General features: G+C 39.8%; 2 protein-coding genes across 2 annotated transcripts; one reads left to right on the top strand and one right to left on the bottom strand.

Annotated features, from left to right (window-relative positions):
- Positions 1-190: 190 nt before the first annotated feature.
- Positions 191-3,846, top strand: MONOS_4212 (uncharacterized protein; the record flags this gene model as incomplete). Its single annotated transcript, XM_067874269.1, has 11 exons — positions 191-197; positions 250-290; positions 386-481; positions 589-629; positions 782-881; positions 972-1,045; positions 1,119-2,718; positions 2,915-3,034; positions 3,191-3,388; positions 3,543-3,649; positions 3,729-3,846. 11 exons carry the CDS (start codon positions 191-193, stop codon positions 3,844-3,846), a joined length of 2,502 nt encoding a protein of 833 aa, XP_067730268.1.
- Positions 3,847-4,908: 1,062 nt separating this feature from the next.
- On the bottom strand, positions 4,909-11,771 carry MONOS_4213 (uncharacterized protein; the record flags this gene model as incomplete). The annotated part of the gene is made up of 2 exons (XM_067874270.1): positions 4,909-11,707; positions 11,761-11,771. 2 exons carry the CDS (start codon positions 11,769-11,771, stop codon positions 4,909-4,911), a joined length of 6,810 nt encoding a protein of 2,269 aa, XP_067730267.1.
- Between the last annotated feature and the right edge of the window lie 1,827 nt (positions 11,772-13,598).

Genomic DNA, 13,598 nt, shown 5'->3' with positions numbered 1-13,598 from the left:
ATCCCGAAATATCACTGAAAAGTGTTTTTCTTAAGAAAAATGAAACAATTTTTCAAAAATCTGAAACAAACAACAACAAATTCCTTTTCATTTTAACTGAAAAATTAATTACTGTTTTATTCTCAAAATTTGATGAAGTGAAAAAAATTTGGAATGGCAAACATTCATATTGGAGAAAAAATCACCGGTTATGTTGGGTTTTTTTTTAGGAAAAGAATTATATAATATTTTTTTTCATTTTTTCTTTAGCTGATTCAGAAGCAGAAGATGATCAACTTCACATTCCTTCTGTATGCACGTCAACTAATGCATTATTTACGCATCTTCTATAATTTGCATGGACTAATTTTAAAATGCTGAACAAATGTGTTCAGGCTTTTTTCAGAGTGATTTTGACCTGACGAAAGAAAGAGATTTTGCCTCTGTTTTATCATTGTCACCATCATATTCTTTAGAGGGGAGCTCAATTGTTTTAGAAAAGGTGTGCAGTGTTTGTGTATTATTTATTTTAGGTTTTAATTTTGTTTCCAAATAACTTTGTCCGTTCGTTTAATTACGTGTAATAAGCTTTTGAATTATATTGATCAGATTGAAGTGAGTATTGTGAAAACTCTTTCAAAGCGGAAAGAGTTTTATTTATCAACAATGGACAATTTTTCTGTGTTAGAAGCGGAAATTGCCTCGACAATCAATTCTCTCTCAACATTTAGGTTGCCTATGATTAATAAACGATTAAAACACGCTTTTTCCATTTTGTTTTGTTTGTTAATTTTATGAAAAGACAAACTTTGAAAAAAGCAGATGCTGAACTTTTTCAGGGCGGGATTGACATTGCAAAGTTGCACAAGAGAAAGGCACACATGCAACAACTAACCGAAGTGGTTTGACATACTATTTGATATTTCTTTCCAACTTTTACAAAATTTCTTTCTTTTTTTCTTTGTTCGTCTCTTTTTTTTCGATTGAAATAGATGTCTCATATGCTGATAGTTAAGAATTCGGTTTATCAAATCGAGAAAAAAAGACAAGAGGGAGATTACATATCGTTTGTTGATTGGCATTTTTATTTGTGTTTTTTTTCAAGCAGTGTACGTGATTACTAACAACATTCTGTTTAGAGTTATTCATCTTGCAGAATCAACGCGAGATATGATTCAAGCTGAACTGTTTTCGTGCAATCAACTTCGTTCAATAACAACAAAAATCGACAAAATTTTGGATGAAATCAGTTCAAATCTTAAGCAGAAAGTTATCTCAGCATCATTACCTCTGTTTATTCCCTCCGATTTCCGGATTTCTTTTGTGAATCTTCCAACTTTCTTCTTTTCTTCTGAAATGTTTTTTGCTTCTGTCGCCGAACTGAGGGCAAGAGGTGTCGGAAGCGCGAGCACAGGCGCTGCTTCTGCGACTACCCCACCAAACGCCTCTTCTTCTTCTTCTTCTCTTCTTTCGCCTCTTTCCATTTCTTCGCTTCATCTGCCATCGTCTTTGCCTTCTTCTTCCTCATTCTCGTCCTCCTCTTCTTCTTCGTTCCAACAGGCAGATGCTCTTTCGTCATCTGCTTCAGCTCAGCTGGCATTGTCTTCGCAGCAGATTGTCACCGATGACACTTTGTCTTCCATCATTTCTCTTCTTGTTCAGTTTGCTCCTTCTTCTTCTTCTTCTTCTTCTTCTTCTTCTTCTTCTTCTTCTTCTTCTTCCTCTTCTTCTTCTCCTCTGCCAGTCTTCATTTCTCAGTTGTTTTCGATGGATGCTCTTCGTCTTTTCCTCACTTCATTCATTCGCCTTCTTCCAAACACAGATTTTTCTGCAGCGTTCCACAAGTCAGCCTCGCAAGTCGTCAAACAGGACATGACGATGCTGCTGATTGAGGAATACAGCTCCTTTCTTCAGGCACACCCACACTTCAAAGAAGAAATGGAGATGAAGAAGAAGATCGAGGCAGACCAGGCGCGGATGCTGGCTGCGTTGGGAACTGCTTCTCCGTCTGGAACACCTTCTGCCTCACAAACATCGCTTTCTGCAAACTCCATTCTGAATGCCTCTTCTCCAACATCCTCTTCTTTTGCTGCCACTTCGCCTTCTGCTGCTCCTTCTCCTTCTCCTTCTTTTTCGTCTGATGCTTCGTCTTCTTCCGATCGCTACGGATCGATTTCTTCCACTTCATTGCCACGTCACTCAGCACAATCATCTCTTTCCTCTTCTTCATCCTCCTCCACTTCCTCTTCAGCAGCTGCTAACAGCTTGGCTTCTTCGCAGCATTCATCTCAGAGAGGAAGAGCCAATTCTTCTGCTTTTTCGTCGTCATCATCATCATCTTCTTCTTCTCTTCCCTCTTCTTCTCCTTTTGCAGCTGTTTCTGCTTCGACTGTCTCGACAGACAGAGTCATCAACAGAGAGCGTTCTTCGTCTCCTTCTCTTCGCAACCACTCAAACACAGCCACACCTTCTTCACCTGCTTCTCTTTCGTCATCTTTATCTTCTTCCTCCTCCTCTTCTTCTTCCTCTTCCTCTTTGCCTTATTCAACCTCTTCTTCGTCTTCTTCTTCGTCTCCTTCTTCGTCTCCTCCTTCAAACAACGATGTGAAGAAGATGATTTCTGCGATGACGTCGTCAGAATTCCAGCAGTTTCTGTCGAAAGTGAGTCGCATTTTTATCAATCGGATGACTTTGCTTGTCTTCTTCGGGAAGCTTGTGAAGGCAGCAGCAGAAGAAGAAGTGATCCGGCGGCTGCTGATTGCGTATGAGAAGAGAAGGAAAGAGATCAGAGAAGAAGAAGAAGAGAAGATGGAGAGAGAGCGGAAGGAGAGAGAAGAGAAAGAGGAGCTGCGGCTGGCCAATGAGGAGATGCTGAAGATGGAAGGGATGGAGAAGGGGAGAATGGAGGAAAGAGAAAGAGAAAGAGAAAGAAAAGTTGTTGTTCAAATCATTTGATTCACTGGAGGAGCAGTTGACAAGCCATGCAAATGAATTGGAGGAAAAAATCATATTCATCGCTGGAGAGGCTGTGAGACAGCAAATCGTTCAACTGAATGTTTGCAAAGACGATAATGTGATGAATTGAACGATTGAATATTTTTTTATTTTATTTTTGCTTTTGTTTATTATTCAACTTTTGCTGTGCTTTTGATTCTAATTGTCTCTATTGATTTGTATTGTTATTTATCGATATGTTTAATCGACTAAACAGCTATCGTCTTTATTTCCTGCCTCTTCTAATCGTTTGCTTCCGATTTCTATTGCTCCATCCTCTTCTTCTTCCGCTGCATCATCTGCGAATGGAACAACATATCCTGTTGCTCCACCAGAATCAATGGTGATTGCCGTTCAGCGACTGACTGATTTATCCCGCTCGTTGAATGTGATATTGCCAAAAGATCTGAAAAAGGTATTGACGAAACAGCAAACAACATTCTTTGATTTCAGAATTTTTAACTGTTTCTTTCTTTTCTTTTCTTTTCTTTTTTTTAAAAATTTTCAAATCATTAATTTTTCAAAACCTCTTCTTTATACTGTTTCTTTCCAATGCTATTATTTATCAGAGCATAATGCATAAATCCTCCATTCGAGCACTTGAAATTATAACCGAAACAATGCAAAGACAGATTAGTTCAATAAATACTCAACAAAAAAAATCTGCACAAAAATTGTTTGAACTGTACTTCATTGCTTTCGATTTAATTTTTAAAAATTTCCCTTTTTTAAAAAATTCATGCTATTAATGATAGTTTGTCTGATTGCATAGACTATCTGCACATTGCTCTGCAACAACACATGAAGGACGATGATAAAAGGGATGTGAAGAAGGAATTAACAAAAGCATTTTTGTCACAACCAATAGTATAATGTTGAAGCATGTTCAGAAAATTCATATATTGCAGATCAAAGCAATTAGAAACTCATGAAGTTAAAAATTTCTGGTATCTGTTCGTTTTTCTTGAACCACTTTTGATAAATTGAATCTTTGATTCTCAGCATTTCCCCGAACTTACATCAAAATGTTTCAGAACTTTTTATCAACAACTTTTCCATGATTATAATGCCAAATTTATTTGTTTTGAACTGATTTCCATAAACAAATACGATATTTTTCAGTTAACCAGAAACTGATGAGCTCCGATTTTTCTTTTGTTTTCGATGATGGATTAAATGACATGGGATAGGATATTTTTTGACTCTCATCAGCCAAGTGGATTGTGAGATCCATCGAAAAATCTATGTGCATTCAAAAACTGACAAGGTGAAACTTGTTGAGGAAAAAGCATCCCTTAACGAACAATGATTGACAATTTGTGTTCACAAATCACTTCGTGACAAACTCCATTCAAACACAACAACAACAACAACAACAACAACAAAGAAGAGAAAGAAGAAAAGTGGAAGGAAAGTGGAAAGAAATATTCAAAGATTAATTGTCTCAAATCCACATCGCATCAGAACTCAAACAGGCAGCACAACTCGCAAATCATGCCGCTCCACAACAAACATTGAAAAGCAAACAAAAACGAAAAATAAAAAAACAATAAAATAATTTGTGTTGAAAATCTGACAGAAAAATAAAACTCTCCTCAGCCCCGTTCCTCAACTCCATTCCACAAAGTTGGCTCACTTCTTTCAAACAAATCCAGCTCGTCTTTTCATTCTGACTCTTTTTTTGAAGGGGTGCATCACTTCATCTCTCCTCCTTTCACCATGCCCATTCCTCTCAAAGGCTTCTGCTCCAACAGCCATTTCCCTTTCAATCATCCTCCTTTTGCATTCCTCTTCTCCAATGCACAAACATGCTTTATTTTTGGAGAGGATGTTGTTGTGAATGGCAAGAACACCTCACGTTGCCTTCATTGTCTCATTTTCATTGCTCTTCTGCTCCTCTGCTCTCCTGCTTGCCAACTTCCAATCCACATCTTCTCACTCCTCCGACTCGCTCATCATGCTTCTGTTCAGCCCAGCCATGGACTCTTCCCGAACACAGATCGCGTCTGTCATCGTCATGATTGCTGCCCCTTTCGGAAACCGCACAATAAACTCCCGCTTCAGCTCGTTCACACTCGGCCGCTGCCCCCAGTCTTGCGACAGGCACCCCTTCACCACACCCGCCAAGCTGCTCCCGCCCACCTTCCTCACATCCGGCTTCTCCCCATTCACAATCTTCTGCCCCACCACCTCTGCTCCACACTCTCCAAACGGAATCTCCAGCGTCAGACACTCCCAAAGCATCATCCCAATTGAAAATGCCACCGACTCCTTTGTCGCCCCCATTTTCCTGTTCACCAGCAGCTCTGGCGCCTTCCACCTCAAGCACTCCTTCCTGAAATCATCCTCATCCTCAAAAGCTGATGAAGGCAGAGAGTCTCTATCATCATCATCATCATCATCACTTGCAGATGTCACAACAGTTGATGATGAGGTCGATGATGAATCTGAGTCTGAAGATGAGAAGTCAGAGTGCATGACAATGCAGATCACCATGTGCTCAGAGAAGAGAACAATATGGGGACTGAGATTGGTGAGAGATGAGAGAGGATTCTCCATTTCGTCAAAGGAATGGAGGGCAAGGTTGGCCACCCAGAATAGGATCTGTGCAGCTGTCTGTTCTCTTTCCTGAAGACTCCCAATTGCCATCTCTTTTTTCTCATTCCTTCCGTGCAACAGCATGAACAGCGAATCTCTCAGATCCACAATCAATTTCTCATGAGGCGATGAACAGGCCATTGCATCCACCAGATTCGACATCGATGAAGTGGTTGGACACAGACTCTCCGATCGAACAAATGTGGATTCTGTGTCTGAAGTGTCTGTGGTTGAAGTGGATGAAATGGAAGGTGATGGTGTTCGCTTCCTTGTCTCTTCCTCAACTTCTTTCTCATCCACCTTCTCCAGCATCCATTCTGGAATCTTGTCTGAATCCTTTCCCAAAATGTATTCAGTGGAGCCGCTCTCACTCAGCAAATGCTCTGATGACTCGGAGTGTCCCAAGCTTTTCTCATAAACTCTCTTCTTTATCCTCTCTTCATTCTTCTTCTCTGTCTCCCTCTCTTCCCTTCGCCATTGCTCTTCTGGTGACATCTCCATCGTCACCATCTCAAATGCTTTTGGATCCTTCTTCACTGTGTCTTCCACAATCACTTCAAGTTCCTCTGTCCTTCTCTTTTGTTTTCTCCATCGAATGGCCAGAACAACTGACACAATGAGAACAATTAAAAGGATTATTGCCATAACAACAACAATTATTGGCCAAAATGATTTTCCTTCTTTCCCTTCTTCAACAATTCTGTCATCTCCTTTTCCTTCGGTTTCGCTTCTGTTCTTCAGGATAAACGAACCAGTCGATGAAGGCGAATCACCTTTTCCAAACAGAAGACTCGCACTCACTTCTGTCTCTGCTCCCTCTGCTCCCATCTGAACCGATGAAACAACTGCAACAATTTCGTTCTCTGACACACTTTCCTTTTCTCCAATCCCATAGCTCTCAACCACCTCTTCCCTTCCATTCCTGAAGCTCAACTTCAACGAAACATCACATGGCAGAAGAAGTCTCCCACTCAGCGTGATGATTGTTCTTCCTTCAGATGCCGTCTCATTCCTCGCCTCTTCCACAATTGGGATGAAGAATGATGATGCTCTCTCAGAAACTATCCCACCCAATTCGCATCCTTCATCCAGAACCCACAATGATGTGTTTCTTTCCCATCCATCTCCTCCTTTCAAACTCATCACATTCATCACTCCGGAATCTGAACAGACGATATTTCTTCTCAGTGATGGATAATTTGATATCAAGGGATTGTTGTCAATGAACTCTCCTTTCTCAATTATCACATTTCCTCCACTAATTGCAAGTCCACCATCATGTGAATTCGAAATAGTTGTATCTTTCATCATCACAGAACTCTTCACAACATCCACAAGAGATCCTTCCCATCTGCACATCTCTTTTCCTTCATTCAAATTCTTTTCATTTATTTCTTTTGAACTCCCATCGAAAATGCAGCTGTCCATTTTTACATCCAAACTATTCTCCACTTTCATCAATTTCCCTTTTACAGTCTTTGAGCTGACATCGCCTATTGTGCAATTTGTCAATTGCATCGTCTTTTTCATTGACAAGCAAGATATCAATGATTCTTCATTTCCTTCAACTGTGATATTTTCTAAATGAAACTTTTCCATATTTAATTGTCCACATTCAATAATTTCAACAAGCGAATGAGAAACTGTTGAATTGCAAATCATTAATGAATCAATTGTTGATGGAAGAGCTGACGAGAGATATAAAACTGCTTCATGAAGTACGAGATTTGATATTGTGCATCCATCAAGTTGTAATTCTCCCTCTGCCGTATTGATGATGTAAAGTGGAATGTATGCTAATTCTATATTTCCTTCTCCAGCAGATTGTTTTGATGAAAAAGAGCAATTTATTATTTCAAGAATCCCTCCTTCTGGTGATATCAGTGATTCATGAGAAGAGATGAAATTCGAATCAAACACAAAATTCACTCTCGCCAATGAGACTGTTCCGATTGTTCCCATCAATGTCTCTCTTGTTTTTCCAATATTTGATTTCACTTCAACTTCACACAAGCCTCTGCTCTTCGAACTCAGACTCATTTCCTTCAGATTCATCTCTCCACCAATCACACTTTCTTCAACAATGAACATCAGACTTATGAAATCTGAAGTCAGATGCATTAATCCATAATCAATTGAATAACATGGAAGTGTGTTTGTTCCACATTGCCTCTCATTCGATCCATCCACACTGCTCACAACAATTGTATCACTCTGATGAATAGTTACAAATCCAATCAGATCTGTATCGCTTGGATAATCACATTCATCTCTTCCATATATTGCATTTATTCGTGAATAATGGCCTTCTCGAAGATCAAACTGAAATTGGCTTTCATTGATCTGCGATGTGATGTTGAAGCATTCAATGAAAATATCTTTTCCAACACTTGCCCCGTTGTCACTGAACTTCATCACCACAAATGTGAAATTCAATTCTCCTCTTTCCTTTGTTGCCAAATACACCCCTCCTCCTTTTCCTGTGCTTTCACTGCAGCTACAATGGCTGATTGTTGAATCAATCATCTTCATCGAACCAGACACACACAATGTGAAGAATATTGCCCCTCCTTTTTCACTATCTTCTGATTTGTCTTCTGTGATGTTGCTCTCATTCACAATCAAACAAATCTTTTTCCCACTTGTTGATTCCAAAATGCTTGCTCCATTGCCACTTCTCTTCACTCCTGAAAATGATGAATTATCAATCTCGATATTTGCACAGTCTTCACCTCCTTCATTTATCTTCAATCCTGATTCAGATTTCTTGATTGATAATATGCATCCTCCACTCTCATTCAACGATTCCACTCGAACATTCACAAAATGACAAACAATTCCAGCATTGTGAATGACAAAAATGCTGTTTCCAGAATTGGATGATTCCATCGACAAATCATTCACTTCCACACTGCCTCCAATCACATCCACAAATACACAATCAAATCCATTGCTCGCTCCAGCTTCTGAATGGAATGAACATCCAATTATCACCAATTCTCTATTTTTGTTGGAAATTATCGTTTTGGCTGAATTGTCAAATCCAGATGCCAGTTGCAGTTGGATGTTGGACAATTCAAGATGAATATCATTTTCCATGAAATATTCTAGCTGACTATCAGTTGCCTTTTCAAAATTCAATATCGCTTTTATATCTTCTTCTCCCATCTTCACACTCTTTTTGATCTGATAATTGGATACATTGAATGAATCTTGAATAATTGTTGATCCTTCAATCAGAATTGTTTTCATTTCATCTCCCTCTTTCATGTTTTCCATCCCTTTCCACATTGTGAAGCATGGCTCTTCCTCACTTCCGCAACGTGCAACATCAAATCCTTCTGATGATATAAATATCTCAAATGATTTGTATGGAATGAGGAACATGAATAAATCCTTTTCTTGATGAAAATCATCATTCCCAACAAACAGAGTTTTATCATCCTTCATTGAGGAATAATCAAACTTGAATGACTCATTTGTCACAGAAGAATTAAAATCCTTTCCTAAAATGAACACATTCTTTCCAAAGGCTGCATTGTTGCTCTCAAAAGTGACGCTTTCAAAAAGAAATGGCCTTTCATTCAAACAGCTTTGACAATCCATATATATCCCTCCCCCCTTTCCTCTGTTGTTCTCATTCTCACAAACGCATCCAACAAACGAGCTCTTTTGAATTGTCACATATCCTCCTTCATTTAATTCAATTTTTAATGCTCCTCCTTCTTTGCTCTTCTTTGACAATGCTCCGTCAATTGTACTTCCATTTATCATCATTCCAACTCCCAAACTCCCTCCAAAAACTGCTGCCTTTCCTTCAACTGCTTCTCCGCTATCAATTACAAATCCTTCCATTGTGCAATTCAATAGCTTCACTTTGTATTCCTGTTCATTCATATTTGCTGAGGAAAGAGAAAATGAAAATAACGAAACTGACGATTTCACATCTGAAATCGTGACAGAGTCCAGTTCAACTATCTTCCCTGTCGATTTGATCAAGAATAATCCAATCGTGTTTTCCTTTCCTCCAACAACACTCATCTCACAGTTCTTCATGTGCAACTCGCCATTTTGAGTGCTCGATTCAATCACTGATGTGATTGTTCTGTTAAAGCTCGAGGGGACAACAATCCCAATGAACTCCAATTCTGTGAGTGATAATGATTTAAGAACACACGCTTCAGATCCACTCACTTCCCTTTGGCATTCTATCTCCACAATTGTCTCTGCCTTGGCTTTCACATGCATTCCACCAACATCCACACACCCAGCAATATTCGATTTTTCACACACAACAATCTCCTGTTTTGTGTTCTGAGTTTTCTTCAAATGTTCCATTCCATAATTCACACTCAAACAAGGCGCTTTCTCCAACCCACAATATTCCTTCTCCACTCCAGATGTTCCATCAACATATATTGTATCATCAAAGAATCCATCAAAAAATATGAACAAGTCAACGTTCCAATCTCCAAAAGCCTCTGTTTTGTCATGCCCAACAATTGAGTTATCTTTCTGAGTGATGTTTCCCATGAAGGCGAACAAGGGCTCTTTCACAGAAGCAACAAGTGAATTACACACAAAATACATTTCTCTTCCGACACTGGCCTTGTTGGCTGAAAACACGATATTGGTGATGGAAAAGGAGGATTCTGACACTTGTGAGCCATGGTTGAACTCGATCATGAGAGCACCGCCTCTTCCTCCAGAACTTGTATCCTCGCTCACAGAGCAGCTGGAGAAGGTTGTGTCGCTCACAGAAAATGTGTTGGCAGAGGCAGATGAGGCGAATGAGATGCATCCGCCATTGGTGGAAGTTTGTTGGTGTTGTGGAGCTGAGTTGATGTTGGTGATGGTGCAGTTGGCGAGGGAGAGGGAGAGGGCAGGGGAGGTGGCAGAGGAGAGGACACAGCTGGCGGGGGAGGCAGTGGAGGTGATATCGGTGATGCTGGAGGAGTTGAGAGTGAAGGGAGCTGTGAGGGAGGTGAGGTGGAAGATGCTTTGGCTGTTGAGGGCGAGTTGGGTGATTGATGTGTGGTTGAGGGCGAGGGAGCCAGCAGTGAGGAAGAAGAGGGGAGTTTTTATTGTTATGGATGTTGTTCCTGTGATGGTGGTTGTGTTTAGGTTGAGGGAAGGGGAGTTATCGGAGAGGTGGAAGAGGATGGGGGTGATTTGATTTGTGGAGTTGTGGGCGATGGTGAGGGCAGAGACTGTGAGGGAGCCCTGTATTTGTTGGAAGAGGGCAGAAGAGGCAGATGGATCTGGTGAAGAAGAAGATGAAAATAATGAAAATGATGATGTTGATTGTGATGATTGTGATGAGTGTGAATGTGAATTTTGTGGTTGGGGAATACCACTGGAGGCGATGATGGTGGAAGCAATTCCATTTCCTGTAATTTTTGTATTTGGGGCACGAAATGTGAGAGTCTCTGTGGGAGTGAAAGTGGAGACAAGAAGAGAGAGGGAGGCATCGCTGAAAGGAGCAATCCATCCGAGAGCATACTCCACAGTGGCACATGGGCTTTGCTGCGTTTTGCCACAAGCATCAGCATCAGTTCCGAAATTTGCAACGATTTTGTTCTGGTTGATGATTGGAAGCCAGCTGTTGTATTCGGAGTTATCAGCTGTTCCCTGATTCCAGACTCTTTTAACTTCGGTTGTTGAACCACATTGTTGGAATGGGGATTGAGTAATATTACTAATGCTGAAAAATATATCATTCCCCCTTCCATTTGTCGCAGAGTTTCCATCGAAGAAACAGAATATGATGATATTTGTTCCATTTATCCACTCATTTAACAAATGAAAATACATACCAGCTCCACCATAAATTGATGATGCAGTCAATGTATTGCCAATAAACTGGCACTCTTTTATTGAAAACTGACTTGGTTCACTTTCTGGAGGATTATGAAAAGTCACAGCTCCAGCTGAATCTCCGCCAGTATTTGCAATGCACTTGCATTTTGAAAACAAAAACTCACCATTTTGTGGAAAGCTTCCCATGAAAAAATACCAACCTGTTCCACACCAATTTATAATTGAACAATATTCAACTCTGTTACCCGAGAATATCCAAACAGAATGTGGTTCAGGATATCCAACATAAACAGCTCCTCCATGATCAGCTGAACAACTTGTGAAATTTGATTTTAATATGCCAACATCTTTCAAACTTCCACAACATACGGCTCCACCATGATCAGTATTTGAACAATTTATAAATAAGCAAGAACTTATTGATAGATTTGCAGTTTTGCAAGAAACCAAAAGCGCTCCACCATTACTACCTCCACTATTTGAATTTTCCCATTCACACCATTCAAAGCGATGGCTGTTTGCATCAAAAAAATCCAATCTTCCAGGTGCTTTTCTTTGAGTTTCAGTTCCAATATGAACCTCTGCAGCATTTTCAGAAGAGCGTGTTTGATGAAGGAAAGAGGTGTTGAAAGCAGAGAGAGAAGTGAATGGGCTGTTGAGGTTTGGAAGGATGGCACCATCGATGGGATTGTGAGTGTGAATGAAGACGGATGAGTAGATGGAGAGGGCTGAGCGAAGAGATAAAGAGGGGATTGTATTGATTTTGATGTTGGCGTTTGTGGTTGCAGTTGTGGTAGTAGTGAATGGATTTTGTGAGTGTAAGAGATGGGATGGAAGAGATGGATGGTATTTGGGTGAGGAGATGTTGGAAAAGAGTGTATCTGAGAGATGGAGATTGAGGAGGATTTGGTGGTGGAGATGGAATTGATGATAGTTGTGGAGAGGGGAAGGGGAAGAGAGGGAAGAAGGAGAAAAAAGGAAAGGCTGTGCGAGTGAGACGAACGAGGAGAAGGAGGAGTGAGAGATGGAGAAGGAGGCTGGGATTGGGGAGTGGGCATCTGGGAGGAGATTATTTGGGGTGGAGAAGAGGGAGAAGGAGAAGATGGCAGGTTGGTGGATGATGAGGGAGAGGTTTGTGAGGACGAGGGAGGCATGGGCAGAGAAGAAAAGTGGAAATTTTGTTGCTGGGTTGACTTGGAAAGTGGAGGAGAAGATAAAGGCAGCTGAGTGGCGTTGGGCAATGAGGAGTGGGAAACCAGTGTGAGGGATGATATTGAGATAGCTTTCGCACAAGGAGGCATTGATTACATTTAGACTTGTTTGGATATAGCAGATACAATTGCCAGGTGCATAATTGGCATTGACCATTTCGATACCAAATTTTCCTTTGCCCCTTTCATTTCCATTTGAAGCACCGAACACTCCTTTTTGTATCTCCTCATCACATATTTGTTGAATTTGCCTTTCTGCAATGTCTCTGCCATTGCTGCTGTAAACAACTAGCAACAACAATGAAATAAAATTGAATGAAATTTTCACATTGGTGAAGCTTCTTACCATTTATATTGAAGCGTCCGAAAAATAAAAATGAAACTCAAATAACTTAGAATCTCCTTTTTAATATAAATATGGGATCTCTTTTTTCTATGAGTATTATCATAATTATGTTTTCACAGATTCAAAAACATGTTGAAACATAAGGTTGTTTGACATCTATGAATAAAAAAAGAATTCAAGTTTATACCAAAGGGAATCTTTTCCTCCACAATCCAAAGGATTCGTTTTGCAAAAACATTCTTTAATAAATATTATTTCGCGCATCCAATTCGAAATCACAATTATTGATCATTAATTGATTATAAATCAAACTCTATTAGAATTTGTTATTCGTTGAATTAGAAACTCCCAAGCCGATTGATATGCAAGTTGTGTCAAATTTCGATGTGTCTAATGATGTTGGATTATCTTTTTGATATCACTCAAATAATGAACGTTTTCAATTTGCTTTTGAAAAAACTATAATTGTGAATCAATGACATGAAAAAAGAATCATAAATTTTCATTCATATTTCTCGTTTACATTGCTCAAAGCCAATAATACCAATTCCACTTCTTTTTGTGCTTCTCCGTTTTCCGTTTTGCTCAAATCAACTTTTTAAAGACAAGGCGAGATAGTTGGATATTATTCACATTGAAAGAGTTCATGA

Source organism: Monocercomonoides exilis (assembly GCF_001643675.1).
Source record: "Monocercomonoides exilis strain PA203 chromosome Unknown scaffold14-1859848, whole genome shotgun sequence".
Taxonomy (NCBI): domain Eukaryota; phylum Preaxostyla; order Oxymonadida; family Polymastigidae; genus Monocercomonoides; species Monocercomonoides exilis.
The sequence above is the reverse complement of the archived record's forward strand: the minus strand, read 5'-3'. Positions and strand labels throughout refer to the sequence as shown.